Source organism: Sardina pilchardus, chromosome 18 (assembly GCF_963854185.1).
Source record: "Sardina pilchardus chromosome 18, fSarPil1.1, whole genome shotgun sequence".
Lineage (NCBI taxonomy): Eukaryota > Metazoa > Chordata > Actinopteri > Clupeiformes > Clupeidae > Sardina > Sardina pilchardus.
In genome coordinates, this window is record NC_085011.1 from 22,234,239 (window position 1) to 22,252,088 (window position 17,850).

The 17,850-nt window shown below is 45.2% G+C and overlaps 1 protein-coding gene across 1 annotated transcript in view; it reads left to right on the forward strand.

Moving 5' to 3' along the window:
• The first annotated feature begins 3,928 nt into the window (after positions 1–3,928).
• Positions 3,929–17,850, forward strand: part of dntt (deoxynucleotidyltransferase, terminal) — a 69,523-nt gene continuing 55,601 nt past the window's right edge. The window contains exons 1-3 of the mRNA XM_062519596.1: positions 3,929–4,277; positions 8,995–9,169; positions 14,038–14,139. Coding sequence (XP_062375580.1) covers positions 4,081–4,277; positions 8,995–9,169; positions 14,038–14,139 — 474 coding nt within the window. The 5' untranslated portion in view covers positions 3,929–4,080. The remainder of the gene's footprint in view (positions 4,278–8,994; positions 9,170–14,037; positions 14,140–17,850) is intronic.

Consider the following 17,850-nt stretch of genomic DNA (forward strand, 5'->3'; position numbering starts at 1 on the left):
TATCTCAATAATTAAATAACTTCAAATTGAATATCTGAGGTGTTGAAGGCAGGGATTTGAAATGAAAAACAGGGCAGACTGAAACAGATTGAGAGGCTTACTGCTGAGTTAAATTATACATTTAGAGAAATAGGATAGGAGTGCAATGGGAAATAGATAGAAGGATGTCCTGTTTATGTATTCATTTTCCGCTGAAGAGTTTCAGGAGGAAATTATGTTTTTTTTTTTGTTGGCCAATGAGGCATAAAACTTTCGATCTTCAGGGTCATAAATAGCTTAGCGATGTGGGTGGGGAGGATAGATTTCCTCAGGTGGACATTTTAAAGCATTTTTATACATAGAAAGTTGAAGAAATCGCTTTCCTTAGTGTGTGGTGTACAGTATGTGTGTACAAGAACCTTTCTGGAACTTGCAGAGCACAAACCAGGGGTTGTGTTCGGTGCTGGAATAGCATAACACCAACTCCATCAGCACAGCAAGAGGTGAATTCCCCAAGAACAGAGAAATGGTATTCCTTCGATGAATAATGAAACATGTCTGATGAAAATGTTCCCTTGGTGAAAATGTAAGAAACGGAGAATATGCGGTACATGAATCAAAGGGATCCAATTCACTCAAGGGTTTCTGTCACAAAAAGCAAAATGACTAATAGCAACTGGATTCCACAAAGCAGTCGTTACAGCTTTTCAGCACCATTTCATGAGATTCATGTTTGAGACTTTTTTATATATTCTTAAGGACAATGAGTCAAGTTAGAGAGCATATTTCACATCAGCGACATGTATCAGTTAGCATCAGTTCCAAGCGCACTGCAAGCCGTTGACCTTTAGGGTCTGTGTAAAATGAATGAGTCGGAACATCCCATCATGTTTGGAAGTATCTCTTCATTTCATTGTTCAAAGACGCACACTGAAATTCATTCAGGACACTAAAAGCATCACATAGTGTGATTATCCGACTTGAATGAGGAGAGGAAAGGAAAGGAAGTTGAGAGCTGGCTCACTAGTTTGAGGCGAAAAAAAATCCATCGCTTTTAAAACTCCATAAACAACAACAATAAACAAATATAATCTAGCCTGTTTAAACCGCTGGTTGGATTCATGCGGCTTGAGACTGTTCAGCAGAGCCTCACACTGTGGATTTACCTCAATCCCTAAAGGACCGTGGACCTTCTGAATCTGTACCTTGAAGGCATCTTTGTACACTATGGTGTGATTATGCATGCTTTTTTAATGGCAAGATCAATATTTTATGAGCGGCAGTGAATTTGTTTAGAACAGTTAACAAAGATGTTAATGTGGACCATCTATCAGAGAGTAACCCAGGGCGAGGTAATGAGGCTGTATACCTCCGATAGTACATGGGAAAGAGCAAGTCATTTTTTTCAACAGTGTTCTTGGACCGAGGCCAAGAGCACACTGCTTTGAGAGATGGAGAAAAAGGGAGCAAACAATTACAATAAACTGTCACGGTGAGCCTCCCGTGACAAGCTATTAAGACTTTGACTTTCAGCATTAGAGCTACCACACACATGTTCGTGCACAGACTCACATACACACACGCACATGCTCACGCGTGTACACACACACACACACACACACACACACACACACTGTGTGTCTATGAATAGTCTGCGCACAGGCACCCTGACAGTCATTCTGCGTAATGTATGAGCACAGACATCCACATTCATTAGTATGATTCACCTACTCACCCTCCGCATCCGCATCTTGTAGGCAGGGCTGTGGTCGGATCCAAACAGCCAAACAGGCCATTGATGCATAAATCATGAGTTCAAAATGAACAATGAAGGCTTTTAGATAGTGGGCATATTATCTCAGAAGCAAAGGCAATACCATGACATAAATAGGATATATTTGAAAAAACGGAAGAATAGCTGTCTTGCCTTGATATGCTTGGCTGTGGTGCCTAGACAAATGAATGGATTCACCCAAATGTTATTGCTGCTTTTAAACACTCTCTGGCGAGTTACTTGGCAAACGAAAACACTATTTGTACTACTGTTGGGAGGTTATTCAGTCACCCACTCCAACACACTCCTTATGACTGCAAGTGGAACAGGAAGCTCTTGTACTGCTGAGACATATGCTTGGATTGGACAAATGAACTCACTACTTCTATGCTAAAGACAGTTATCATTCCGTTTAGCTTTCAGAGGAATGAAGCATTCACAAGATGGTAAGGTAAACATGTCTGTGCAATGGGTTGTGAGAAAGCTCCGTCATGTCTCAGCTGCCTTGCCTCTTTTCACCTTGCTTGGCGGAGAGTTTGATTTTAACTTATTTTACCTTTCACAGGCACAGGTCCCTTTTGCACCTGAAGAAATGTATTAACACCAGGAGAGGATGGAGAGGATGCCTTGTGCATCAAAATGGTATAGTGGCAAGAAGCAGAAATACACAGATGGGGAGACAAGAAGGTAAGACTAGAGCAGACTGACACTAGAGTGAAGTTCAGTGGTATTGCTATGTGCATTAAGAGTAAAATGAAACCTTTTGGTTGGGCTCTCTCTGCCAAATACAAGACATAAAAGACATAGGATTACCCTCATAAGAACCGACATTGAGAGACACAACATTCAATCCGGCTCAATAAACACAGTAAAGTGCTATATAATAAAATACAATAAAAATAATAATAGAATTAACATGTAACTAATGCAGTCCAATGCAGTAGATCAATACAAGGAATAACCTTAGGCTTACTGGAAGAAACGATTAACTGTGATTTGATGCTCCGGTAGCATTTTTCGACAGAAGGAGCAAGAGCAGGGCATAAGTGTGGCTGCCCTAATGGGATAGCCCTTTGGGTTGTCTTCTTGCACTGAGCGGTGCAGATGTTATGCTGTGATAGTTCCGTGCCAATGATTCTGGCTTCTGTGTAGAAAATGAGCTGAAACGTTGCAACAATTAGGCGGGTGAAATAGTCGAAGCCAACACAACAACCCAATTCCTCAGTATATAAAGTTGGGTCAGTTACTGACAGGAAGTTATTTATAAAGCGTTTTGGGTTTACTAATGACATAATCCATGAAGGATTTACTTGGATTTATAATATATGTAGTTCTGTCCTGCTACTGTATTGTTTCATTAGTAAAAATGAGAAGCTGGCCGTACAAAAGCTGTGGAATAATCACAGTGTGTTGGTCATATCTTGAAAACACATTTAGACTATAGCCCAAAAATGGAGAGGAAAAGTCGAAACACCAATGAATCTTCCCAGTCTCGGGATGTTGGCCTTGTCTCATTTGGTGAATTATCAAAGGACGAGTGTGCGTTCCTCTGAACTAATTAAAGTGGGGAGTCCAGATGGCTCCGTACAGATCTGGACCCAATTAGGTCCGGCGTGTTGTGGCGAGGCGGCATATGTCATGCGGGCTGCCGGACAGCGCAGCAGCCGCGGCGCTCCCAGGGTGAGTCGTTTCCCCAGACTCCCTGGACTCTGTGTCCTGGATCCGGTCCACACGATGAAACCATGACCTGACCAATTTAATGAGACTCTGCTCTGTGAGTTTTGTCACACTCTTTGTTGAACAGATACCTTTTGAATATGTGAGTGGAACACAGGAGACTCTGTTGTGGAAAACAAGAAAACAAAGGGTGCTGGAAATGCATCAGAAGTGACTGATAGTTGACACAGTAGGGCTGTCACAAGGTGCTTTGGAGAGAGGCATGCCGCTGTCTACACCAGGCTTTTGTTTTGGCAGTTAAACACCACTCCACAATCACCAAATCGTTGACACCTGTCACCAGAATTTCCTCCTTTCTGCCAGAGGCACCATCTCAACTGTCACATTGTTTTTTTTTTGTTCCCACCCTGAAAAAATAAGAGACTCCTGGCACCAGGGCTGCCGTCTTCTGGAGTGCATCAGAGGTAGCGCTGAAGCGTGACATGAATGTCAGGCGACAGAGGCAGCCTAGAAATCAGAAAGCCTAGAAGCCCTGCAGGAACCCAGGAGAGAGGGAGAGGGAGAGAGAGAGAGAGAAAGGGAGAGAGAGGAAGGAAAGACAAGAGAAAGACAGAGAGAGAGAGAGAGGAAGAAAAAGAAAGAAAAAGAAAATGATGTTTCACTCCGCCACCTTGCCCCCCGCGAAAAAGCGGCCTCGGCCCCAGGGCTCCGGAACTCAGTGCCACCACCAGGTGAAGTTTGCCAAGGTGACCTTGTACATAGTGGAGAGGCTCATGGGCCACAGCAGGAGAAGCTTCCTCAGCAGCCTGGCCAGATCAAAGGGCTTCTGCGTCGAGGACGTCCTCAGGTAAGTCCCTGAAGTTTAAACAGGTACATGCCTACAGCTGAACAGATGTCTTTTAGCATAACTTATTCGCTCTTCACTGACTCAAACTCACACACTCTTTTGATGTATAGGAGCTGTTCGCTGCCATATGTTTATTTTAACTATTTTTTTTTTATGCAGCCTGTGGTGATATCATGTATTGAAGTGATAATATTTAACTCAAGGATTTCATAGAAAATGAGGCAGGGACTTTCTTTTACTGTGTGGGTGAGAGCTACAGCATGAGAGATACTAAATAGCAACAAACATTTGTTCATAGACTATTTTTTTTATTATTATTATTTTCAAGTGCTGACCCCACATGCCCTCCACATAACAATAAACTTCATGGAAATGTAGGGATGTCTGAGAACAACATTGTATCCAACTGAATGGGTGAAGAGGTTACATGTTCATAATGACTCCAGCAGTGTCATGGCAAATGATCCATTACACACACACACACACACACACACACACACACACACACACACACACACACACACACACACACACACACACAGAGCGAATGGGAGCATCGGAATGGGAGCGTTATCCACTCAATGCCAGGGCCAGAAGCCACTAAATACACACTACGCCAGGCCTAAGTATAGGCACTACTGGTGTTCACAGTTTATGCCAGCCCTCCTGCAGCAGAGGATGTGAAGTGTGTGTGTGTGTGTGTGTGTGTGTGTGTGTGTGTGTGTGTGTGTGTGTGTGTGTGTGTGTGTGTGTGTGTGTGTGTGTGTGTGTGTGTGTGTGTGTGTGCGTATGTGTATGCGTATGTGTGTGTACATGCATGTGTTTGGTAGGAGGTGGAGCCAGAGGGAGTTGTATGAGTGGAGGTAGAGGATCAGGGGTGGGTGTGTGTGTGTGTGTGTGTGTGTGTGTGTGTGGGGGGGGGGTATTTGGAGGGTATAACTGCTGCCAGAAGAGCTCTATTTGCCACAACCCAGCCAAAGACATGGCAACATTCCCAGAACTGCAGCTTGAGTTTGTCGAGCTCCTACAGTTGCACACGCTCCTCAGTACACTGCGCTTTGAAGCCAACCACAGGAAACAGACCAGCCACTGCCACAGAGAGAGAGAAAAAAACGGACAACTTGTAAGCTGGTAGAATTTGATATCAGCTTCTGTTTGATAGTCTTTTTCTCTCTGCATGGTTGAGGTCACACACAAACATACAAACACACACACACACACACACACTCACACACACACACACACACACACACACACACACACACACACACACACACACACACACACACACACACACACACACACACAAAAGAAGGAACTCTCAGAACATATACCAGCCACACATTGCGATCACAGCATTTTGCAGCTTTGTGATAAGACAACTGTACATGAAAGTTTTTTTTTTAAACTTGTGAAAAACATTTTTGGAAAACGTTTTTTTTAAGGAGTAGCTATCAAACACTTGGCAGTGCCAAAGGAGACAAAGTGTTGATTGAGTGGACATGGATGGTTATGAGAGAGGTCTAAGGGAAGCACTAACATAATGACATTGGTGTTAGAGAGAATGTGCCACTGTGAATCACATCAATGCTGTGAAGCAACAATGTCAGACAACCTGGGTGCACTCTTCACCTTTAGGCAAAAGCTAAAAAAAAAGAGTGCAACTGAATATAAGAAATTAATGAATGCATGCCTGGCATCATATATACCAACCAACTAACAAACACACACAAGCAGGTAAACAAACAATCCCTTTCCATCTAACATGTCTTCACTGCCATGTCCTATGAAGTCTTTTAGCCAATCCCTCCTGAGCTACACCCGTCCCATTCACCGTCCTGTATTCACAGCAAACCAGGTGGGCCCCTCACGCTCGCCATCTGCAGATTCCGCTAACAGCTCGAATGCACCATTGTTGGCTCTCCTGCTGACTCCGCGGAACAGCGCTCCGAGGCAAGGGAGGCGAGGTGTACAGAAATAGCCTCCAGTCGGGTGGGTCGGCCGTGAGGGGGTTCTGACTGCAAATCACACAGTCAGTGCCACGTCATGATATTTCGGTCTGCTGATAATAATAAGTCGTGTTTTAATTGCCGACTCATGACGTGCACGACTTAAAGATGAATTGTGCTTAAATTTTTGCGGTGCGGCACATCACGCTCATGAGACTTTTAAGAGTTTCAGACTAATTTAATGCTCCACTTAAGGAGTAGGAGTTCAACTAATGTTTTGATCATTTTCCAGCTGTCTACAACCAGCCAACACTCTCTAAATAACAACGATGTGCGTGTCTGGTAAAATGTTTTTCTTTTTTTTAATTTATGTCTTAATTTCCTGCACAAGACCCAATTAAAAGACCTGTCCAACCAAATCAGGGCCCTGTGTGGCTTTGCGCAGCCTTCTCGGATCACTAAAATCCTGTACCTTGACGTCTCTTCATACCATAGGGTGGCCTGGAAGTGGCAATCTGCTTCAGCAGAGCTGAATTCTGCTGCATGTTCACTCCCTTCCCCATGTTTTAATCATACCTCAATTAAAAGGGGAGAACATGGACGCATGTATGCATGAAATTAAAAAGAAGCATCTGTTCTCACAATCAAGTCTCCAGTTAACCTTGGGTCCTCCTTTCGAGTCAAGCTTTTGTGTTGCTGCTGTGTGTGATGTGAGGCTTGCCATGGCGTTCAGGCACTTGAAGAGCTATCTGCTGTGTCAAATATACCCTGGGCTTTTATCCCGACAGCAAACCTGAAAACGCATAAGGGTGCTGACAGAGAGATAGAGAGAAAGAGAGATGGAGAAAGAGAGAGAGAGAGAGAGAGAGAGAGAGGAGGGCAACAAACAGAAGTCAGAGAGAAAGAACATGAACAAAAGATATAGGCAGCGAAGAGGAAAAGGTATCAGAGAGAGAATGTGTCATAAATATTGAAGGAGATCGATTGCTATTTAGCACACTACGAAACGTACCTTGAATACACCCCGAAGGATAGCATGATTTTACCTTGTTCACATTGCCACGTTGGTGATTGATTTCTGGAGCAAGGGCAGGGGAATGTGTGAAATCCTGCACTCGCGTCCCCAGAGGCCACATAGCCGAGCTCCCCCCACAGCCGCACGTTCTCTTCACTACACAGGACTCTGCTGATGGAGACGGAAATATTTTTTATTTATTTATGTTTGAAGGGGTAAAGCGCGACAGCTATTTTTGACTTAATGTGCCGACACGTCTTATGTGGCAAAAAATAAAGATACGAGACAAAACAAAAACAAACAAAAAAAGAATAAATAAAAAATAAATCAGTTGCACTTCTGTTACCCATTAGGCCTGCCTGAGAGCCTCCAGTCAACAGCTGTGCTTAAAATGCATTTTCTAAACTGTCAATCTGCACTTTTTTTTGTTCAGGCAATTTTGCTCCACTTTTAAGACTTCTCAGAGTTTGCTAAAAGCTGATTTCACCAGCTCGTGCTGTTGCAGGTAGTGCGGGTCTGATCCCCTTGGTGAGTTGAAAGCCTCCTGGGTTTCCTTAAACCTCTCTCCATTCATCTGCAGCAGATATGGAACATCAAAGGCCCACCACCGCCAAAAGATACAGCTTTCTCTGGTCCAACAGTAGATCCAGAAGTGTGTGTGTGTGTCAGTGTGTGTGTGTGTGTGAGTGCAAGTATGTGTGTGTGTGTAAATGTGCACATATCTGTGTGGACGTGTGTGTGTGTGCATACAGTACATCCATGTTTGTGCGCGTGTGTGTGTGTGTATGTGTGTGTTTGCTTGAAAAGGCCTGTATGGGGGTGTCTGTTCTACAAGTTAGCCCAATTAGTCGGCATCAATAACTCCAATTACCTCCCTTCTGCTTTGTGGCACTCGTGGGGAAAGTGAGGGTATGATGGAAGGTTATCTTGTCATTTGGGGACATTCAGGTACCCCAGGGGCCCTACTCCGCTGATTCCCCCCTCCTTAGGGTGCTCAGGTGGGCCCCTCTGTGGGAGTAACTGCATGGATGAGTGCCCTGATAGGGGCAGTAATTAAACAGTGATGAAACAAAGTGTTTGGGGGAGTGGGGAATTTCAGAGGGCTTAGCTGGTGGTGTGGGTGTGTCTGGCGATAGCTTTGCTGTATGCCTGATCTCTCTCTCTCTTCTCTCTCTCTCTCTCTCTCTCTCTCTCTCACACACACACACACACACACACACACACACACACACACACACACACACACACACACACACACACACACACACATTTGTTGGATCTGCTCTAATATTGTCATGGAGCCCAGCGCCTCAGATGTGTTGGATCCGATTCAGCTGTTGGGGAAATTAGATTCTCTCAGACACAAGCCAGAAATTCATTCAGGTGTAAGAGTCTCTCACTTCTCCTATGGATCAAGAGAAGGTGACCCATTCACACCAAATTCATTGCACTACGGTTCATACAAACGAAATAGTTGAAGTGGTGACTGTGCGCTTTTGAAACCACACCAAAATAGAAGATTCAATTGCCTTTGAAGCGTGTGTGCAGTCAACAACAAACGCTCATACTTATTTTACCATCCTTTTAGTTGTGTTTGGATCAAACTAGGAGCTGCTAAATAAATCCATGAACCGAAATGCAAAAATGGAAAAATCAATGGACCTGCAAGTCTATCGGGCCAAAGTGAGAGGATGCCATGGGAATCTGGACTCGTTCCCTGACCGCTCTCTGCTCTGTTTTTGTGTGTGTGCAGCAATAAGGTGACCCACGTTGTGGCAGAGGGGAACCCAGCCAAGGAGCTGTGGGCCTGGCTGCATGCCCAGGCTGCCGGCCTGGCCACAGACACGGAGGTGCTGGACATCAGCTGGTTCACGGAGAGCATGAGGGCGGGCTGGCCGGTGGCCGTGGAGAGCAGGCACCGCATCCAGGTGAGGCGCACTCTCTAGCGGTTGATGGCATGGGGGCAGGTGTGGGGGGTTTAGGGTTGGCGAGTGGCAACAGGGCTGATTGATCTTCCTGGATGATGCTTCTGCCAGACGGCAGTCACTAGGGGGTGCTGTAGACCCACAGGGAGAAGTATTTTTGTGCCTGTGTTGTGCGTGTTGATCATAGGGTGCATTTCATGCAGCGTTTATACGTCCTCCCTCGCTCCTCAATGCCTCGATCCTCACTGATCTACATAAAGAATGATGGGGGGAAAACAATGGGATAGTCTATCCAGTGTTAGTTATAGATCAGTGGGAACGCCCCTCGAGGATCGAGCATCGAGGATCGAGGAGGCATGATGAGAGGCACCCATAGTATGCAGCAGTGGAAAAGGCCAGCTTCAGAGAGCAAAAGTCCATTCATGTGTTGGTTCTACCTGTGCACTTAACACAGGTGATCTCATCAATTAGCTGCTCTACCTGGCTGAAGTGTTGTGTTAATTAGAATCAGCTGGTTTAAGTGAGTGGTTGGCACAGATACCTGTATGTGGTAGGACTTTTACTTTCTGAAGCTGGACTTTTCCACCTGTGATAATATGTTATCGTATCAATATCTAATTCAGGCTCTAACTATTGTATACAGCCACAGCATCAACAGCATCCCATTCCAAAGCCATTAAAAAAGGCTAATGGAGTAGACATGATTTAATGCTGGTATAAAATTGTGACTGTATTGGGTTTGAAGGCAATTAGAAACAAACAAACAAACAAAAAGACCATTCTCTGAGTCACTATGTATGCAGGCCTATACTGCCCTAACTCTAGTCTTTTCAAAACACTTATGACAGTGTAGTAGACTGTGTCTCTACTCGCTGTCTGTGTTGTAGTGTGTCTTACTTACTTACCTACCTCACTCGCTCACTTTAGAGTAGCCTGCCTTACGGCGGGCAGCGTGGCTATAAACTCTTGATCACCACGCTGGAATTCCAGTGGATATGTCATAACGGGACAGATCTAATGATGTCGTTTTGACGGTTATCGACCTGCCTCACCGGCGGCCTGGGCGCCCTTTTCCCACGCCTTGACTGATGTGTTTCCTCCTCACCGGGGAGTAGGCACAAGACATGCCTTGGCATTCATGAGGTCTGTATAGCTAATAGATTTGCTTTATGAGACATGCATTGATTTAAAAATCCCTGCAAAAAGCTGTGGCGCTTGCATATTGCACATAAAAGCAAAGTGATCTCTGCTCCGGCTCGTTTTGTCAGTTTAGGGAGCCAGGGTATTGCTGTTCTTCAGTGATGAGAGTGCTATGTTGGCCCCAGAGTCAGTGTTATACTATTTACCAGCATAGACAGGCAATATAATAGTGTGCTCATGTGGCTTGGAGGAGGGAAGCAGAGCAGATAAAACAGAGTGGTGACACTCTCATACTGTAGACCTCCATAGGAAAACAATTCTCTCTTTCTATGGCTGTGGTGGGAATTAGGTTCCCACTTCTAAACTCCCCACTTCCGAAGTGAGGACGTTCACTATGTTGAGTGATGTCAAAACATTCTCCAGGGAGCTCTCCCAAATAGTGGGGCACATAAGCTCATATATATAAAAAAAGGTATTGTGCATTTTATGACTAAAGCATGACATTTTGTACAGTGTTTCTAGAGACTGTAAACTTCATTTTCAGAGGTGGAGACACTTCAGATTGGCTCTGGTCAGAGCCAATTAGATGCTCTGGCTCTGGTATAATGGCTGCTTGAGTGGATGATGACATCAAATGGAATATTTAGTTGGCAACATTCTTACAGCCCGAATTTCAAAAAAGTTGAGACTTTGTAAAATATGGATAAATATGGCTATGATTCACAAATCATATCAACACTATACTACTGATGCCAGCACCACATCTTAAAAAAATGGGACAGACCATAGTCTGGATATCACCACACTAAGCTCAATCTTTTAAGATTGAACATTAGTCTGGGAAGTGTGCACTGTATTTCTACTGCACAAGAGGTATGATCGATGGGTATAGTTCAAATCACTCTGTATGCATTTAGATATCCTTCAACCAATTAGACCAATTATCTGGTGTATAAGCTTTGTGATCAGTTCCAGCAAACATTGAGCTGGGTTTACCCAGTCTAACAAAAGGCTGGAAAAGTTGTGTAATGATAAAGACAACAGGAGGAACTAAGAGGAACATTTCATAACTAATTAGTTGAACTGGAACCATAAATGGGAATAACAAAAAAACAAAACAAAAAAAAAACATTCCAGAAAAGGCTCTCTGAAGTAAAGATGTGGAGGTAACAACACAAGAATGCAAAGTTTTTAAGTACTTAAAAAAAAGAAGAAATATTGGATGGCTGTGTTCTTTTGGACCACAGGTGGCACTGCATTAAAACCAGTCCTTTTTCTGTAAAGCAAATGATTGATGGAGCTCAGGAAAACTTTTTTAGAATACTTTTCAATTTCCTCAGTATTAAGACTGCAATTTATTTTCAATGCCACCAAATTTGGTGACCCCCATTCTCCAACCATCTCACAATCTAACAATCATCTCACAATCTCACAATCACAACATGAGGTCAAAATTGCTTCTTTTTCATATTACTGTAACTTGGGCTTGGACATTAGTGGTACCTGATGGCCCTTACAAGGGCCAGAGGCAACCACCCATTTCTCTCACCCTCTATACTTAATGTCCATGAGGTCAATTGTTGGTGCTTTAATTTGGAGGTCCTCGGTTTTTGGACCTTTGTATTTTCATAACTGTATGTGGCCCTGGTTGCCTGGTTGCTCTGGTTGCCTTGTTAAATAGAACTCGTCTGGTTGCCAGAGCTTCAACTACCTACCTTACTGTATGGTAATGATCTAGTTGAGAGGCTTCATCTTTCCATAAGTAGACTGTTCACCACCATGGAGAGAATAAGTAGCCTACCATTTCAATTCATTTGGCTGATGCTTTGCTATACTTCAGCCAAAAATATCCCTGTATAATATTGACTCACCATTTTAAAAATGGCGTCTGGCATGCTCACTTCTGGCCTTACATGTGGATTGGCTGACTTTCCCATTTTAACTGCCAATCCACATAGACAACATGTACAGTAGCAGCCAATTGGTTGGCTTGTGAAAATGTGTGAGCACATGTTGGGGTGAATATGAGGATTTTGAACAGGCCTAATCATGCCTTCCTCCTGGTAAGGAAGAAGTCTTAAATGCAGACATTTTGTCCTGCACACTTTTGTTATCTGATTTCAAGGGGGTTTTGTGTTCTTCGGTGTAAGAGGCGAGAAAAAGAGGCGAGAAAAAAAAGGTATTAAGCGAACTTTACTTCTAACTTAGCAACATGTTACCTACACAGGCTTAGGTCTACATCTTCTGAGTTCTCACATTCAAAACTGAAACTGAACATCCCGTTGCTCCAAGTCTCACCTCGTGAGAACCCCCCGCATCACTCACCAAATGAGCATACACCAAAATAACATAACAAAATATCCACATAAATCCCAATACATTACATTCGGTATTATGAAGCCTTGTGCCCGAAAAGTGTTGCAATATGGCCGCCGAGTGGAGGGAATAGCCTAAAAGAACTTTGGCTAGGCTAATTAGAAAAATGACCTGTGTTAAGTGCGCAGAGAGAATGACTACATGAGTTCTACTGATTTTGGAGATAAAAAAGATGGAACGGAAGCATCTTAAAAGTTACACTTTTGAGGAGTTTTAAGGAGAGTGTGGTGATGTAATTGCCGTGATTTGTATTCTGTTTTAACGTGCCTTTCCCTCGGTATAATTCGGATACTCATTTTAATGGCTTTGAGAGATGTTATTCAGTTTGGGCTCAGAAATGCTTCCCGTGTTTTTAAGAAATAAGATGTCATGGTGCATTTGTTTCTCTAGATTTGTAATCCCAAATTTTCATCATGATTTGCTGTGACTATTCTGAAGGAAATTCCCACAGCCACAGCGATCCTCTCAAAGTCATAATTGTTCCTGTGTGTATTAATATTAAATGTGTAATCCTTTTGATGCATTACAAATGGGGAAGGCAGTGTCTCTCAAAAACTGAAATGACTTTTTTGGAAAGAGCCAATTGGATTAGGTCTCACTAAATACTTTATGTCTCAGGTAAGTGAAAATAATTGATTGCGATGCCTTTCATCTCGGCACCAATGATCATTAGCTTGCCTTGTTTCCCTATATGACCTCATCCATAGCAAGTGGGTCAGAGTACTGTAACTATTGTCCCTTCTCACTCTCTCTCTCTCTCTCTCTCTCATTGCAACCTAGTTGTTACTCTTTTTATTTTTGGGGCTTTTGTGCCTTTATTCAGACAGGGGCGCATTTCCCAAAACCATAGTTGCTAATTAAGTTAGCTACTTTGTTGGTTGCAATGCAATTTCCCATTGCCAACTAAGTTGCTAATAGGTGACAGGTAACAGGTTAGCAACTATGGTTTTGGGAAACGCACCCCGGGACAGTGGAAAGAGTGACAGGAGGCAAGTGGGAGAGAGAAATGGGGTGGGCTCAGGACATTACCCCGGAATGTCGGAATCTAACCCGGGTCCCCCATGGCCACTTGGGTCCAAAATTTGAGATGGACACTGTAGCGTGTCACGCATTTGTGTCACAGTACCCCCTGCTACCTAGTTTTTAATTTGTGGACTGTAGTTTGGGGAGTTTGCGGTCATATTTTCACCATGTGTCTCTACTTCCGCCAGCATCCAGTCTCAGTCGAGAGATAGCTGTGAACTGCGTCATACAGAGAGAGAGAGAGAGAGAGAGATGCTGTCTCAGCTTAACATCCTTGTGAGATGGACGCATGTACTGTAATTCTAAGAAATTTGAGTGTGATGTCTTCACAGGATACGTCTCCAGTGGGTTTGCCAAGCACTTCAGAGTCCACGGTTTCTCAGTATGCCTGCCAGCGAAGGACAACCCTGGACAATCCAAACAAGATCTTCACGGTAAAAAGGAGGAAGATGAAGGACAAAGCAACTGAAAAGATGTCCTCATCTGATAATTGCATGCTAATCTATTTATGGCTTTGCCTGCCTTTCCCGATTTCCCACCATTTCGTTCCGTTTCCCATTGCATGCACACACACACACACACTATTTTCTCTCTCTTTCTCTCACATACACACACACACACACATATACACATACTATCTCTCACACACTCTGGAACGCACACATCTGCTCTGAATCAGTCACATTAACCCACAAACGAGCAGCATCTGCAGGTAGGCTGGCATGCCGTAGGGAGCAGTGCGGGGGAGCAGCGAGGTTGGCACAGGGTTGGGGGTGGCGCAGCGGGGGCCAAGAGCACACCAGCCCACCAGCCGGCTGGCCGCCCTGGCCGCTCTGGCCGCTCGTTCATCCCGAGGACGCCGCGGCGGCCGGCGCCTACCAGCAGTGCCAGCTGCGGACCAGCTGGAACCATCTGCTCCCTGACACGCCGGACAGCCCAGGCCGCCCGGCACCTTGTCTGAGTGCTTCAGCAGGCACAGACACAGGCTCGGAGACACTGTCCGAGGTAATGGAGCCTCTCCGTCATGCCAGCAGAGAGAGAGAGAGAGAGAGAGAGAGAGAGAGGTAATGAGACTGCATAGAAGACCATCAGTGCAGTGTGTCACATCCAAATTATGAGAGAGAGAGGAAGAGAGAGAGAGAGAGAGAGAGAGAGAGAGAGAGAGGTAATGAGACTGCATAGAAGACCATCAGTGCAGTGTGTCACATCCAAATTATGAGAGAGAGAGGAAGAGAGAGAGAGAGAGAGAGAGAGAGAGAGAGTCAGAGAGAGAGAGAGAGAGAGAGAGAGAGAGAGAGAGACTGTTTTGTTAGAGCAAAACATGATTTCCTCAGAGGCTGTTTTTCATAGCACTTTGCTGTTATCAGGCTGACTGGCCTGTAATGTGGACAAATTATTTCTCCTTTTTTTTTGGCAGAGTTCACTTTATTTTATGATCTTTTTGTGATTCAACCTGTGCTGTCAAAATGAGTGGGAGATTGCTGCTATGAAAGGGAGGGAGGAGGAAGCGAGGGAGAGAAAGAGAGGGCAGAGAAAATGAAAGTGTATTCGAAAAGAGGAAGAATAACTGGGGTCAGAAGTGGAGAGAGGCCTGGAGGTGCCGGTGGGAATGCGATAACGGGGAGAGGAAGGCAGGCGAGGTGAGAGGAGAGCAGGAGCGAGCATCTCGCTCCCCAGTCGTGTTACGGAGAGCTGTCAATCACACGCTCCCGAGGCTCGCACATTATTGATTCATTCATCGGCCTGCTTCTAGCCTCTCCTCCCCAAACGCGAGCCCCTTGTTCTCTCTCTTCTTCCTCTTCTCCTCTCTCTCTCTCTGTCTTTCACTCAATCCTCTCCTCCTCGACTTTCTCCCCTCTGTCTGTCCGGCCGAACACTTGTCTTCCTTTGTATGGCCATCATGTTTGATTTGCTTTATTCCGCCGAAATCCGATCCGCGTTCCGCCACGTTTTCTGGACACTCCCCGGCTCCATCTGTCACCGTCCTGGCCGCCGCCCCCGACGCTCCCTCTGTGGTCAATCCAGATATTGACAGATGTCAGTGGTGCCATGACTGACAGCTTGCATTAGCGACCCTCCTGACACCAGAGATGGGGGGGCATGGGGCGGTTGGAGGGGAGAGGTGGGGTGGGCTGGAGAGCCAGGGGGCTTGCCACCACACTCTAATTGGGAGAAGAGGGGGAGAGAGGCAGAGAGTGAGATCTCATCCCGTGTTGTTTGCCTTCATCATGCGGACTCCAGGGGATGTCTCACCGGTGCCTTGGCGGCAGCGCGGAGAGAAGGGCTCAGGCGTGCTTGACTGATCTGAGGCCGTGTCCAATCGATCGTCATAACAATCCCGGGGAGCGCTTTGGCAGCAGGCTCATACATAACATCTACAAAGCCCCATCCCCAGATGAACGCAGGAAACACGCTTTTTTTGGCATCCTCCTGAGCTTTGCCTATTTTTTTTTTATTTTGTGGTTTGGATTCGATGTGCCATCGAAATAAAAAACAAAAAAGAAAAATAAAGCAAATTAGGAAGAATTAATGGTTTGCTTCACTGATTCATTTTAAGGAGACGCATGGGTCTAGTGTGAGGGAGCCCAGTGCTGGTTAGAGGATTTCAAAGTTTCTGTCGAATTGAGCCGCATCAGAAGACAAAGTTGTTGGCTCTCCGAGGACACTGAGTGACCACAGTATTTTCACTCAAAGTTTTCCGCCGCCGTGGGGTTCTGTGGCTTAAAATGTGTAAAATCCGTAAACAATATCCTCCGAGCCTGACACAGTTCTCCCAGTTTGTCATGTTTTTTTTGTCTTTGTACAACAACTGCCTAAACCTCCCAAACTGTATTTGTGTCTTCTGAAAACGTACTCTTGCCCTTAATGGTGGATCAGTCTTGATTGCAAAAGATTTTTAAAGCATATGAAGCCATGAAGATCTTATTTTCGTTCTAGAAGATTATGTCCATATGCCTTCGACAGAATGCATTTACTGCATACAAAGTCATTTGTGATGATTAACTTGGGTTTGCAAGTCTATCATGTTTTTCTTCTAAGGTAAATATTCATTGATGGATATTTGTGACTTGCCCCTCCGGAACTTCAATTTCTGAGTATCATCAGGCCTTTTCTCCATGAATCAAAGTGCTCAACTCTGATATGAAGTTCATTGGCACTGATGCAGTGGTGGTGATATTCCGCGGCTGCTGCTGCCTCTGCTGCTCAGGCGGTGTTGAGGAATCATTAAGTCCCAGATGTGACGGCGGCTCCCTTGATCCGAGCCAGCAGATGGTTGTAGAGCAGTCAGCTTCCCGGGTCGGCGCGGCGTGGAGCCTGCGTGCAGCGGGCCCTCCCAGCCCAGCGGGGCCCTGGCCTCTCAACCTCACCACTAACTGCCGGCTCCATTCATTATCCACCACTGTGATGGGACTTTGAGAGCTGTGTGTGTGTGTGTGTGTGTGTGTGTGTGTACACTGTATGTGAGTGTATGTGTATGTATGTGTGTGAGTGTGTGTGTGTATGTCTGCGTGTGTGTGTGTGTATGTCTGTGTATGTGTGTGATTGCACCGTTCACAGTCTGTGTGAACCGATTGATTGGTGTGAAATGGCTGGACCCTTACATGTCCACTGCATGTGTGTCAGTTTGTGTGTGTTCAAGAGAATCTTGTGTGTCTTGGGATATACGGTGAATTTATATATGAAGTGCAACATGCATGAGAATGATGTGTGCGCATGTGCGTGCGTGCGTGTGTGTGTATGTGTGTGTGTGTGTGTGTGTGTGTTTGCGAATGTTTGTGTTTTGTTTATGCACTGCTGACATGATCAAGCAGCGCCATCTCTCCTCTCGGGCCATTTGTCCTACCCTGCAAAACATCGGCCACGGGTCGCTGGGTGCTCGGTGTGGGGTGGTGTGCTCCACTGACCCAGAGCCTGCCGTCTGGGGAGAAATCTCATTTGGCCCTGCCCTGCTGCAGGTCAGGATCTCTGATCTCCTAACTGGGCCACTGCCCCAATTATAGTCAGGAGAGCCAACCTTGGCCGAACTAAGTGGCTGACTGAGTGACTTTTTAGTGGCTTAATTTGCCCATATGAGGTTAGTCACACATGACTTGCTCCTAGGTCAGGACGGCTGTGTCCGAGTCTGTGTCAAGAGAGCCTGACGT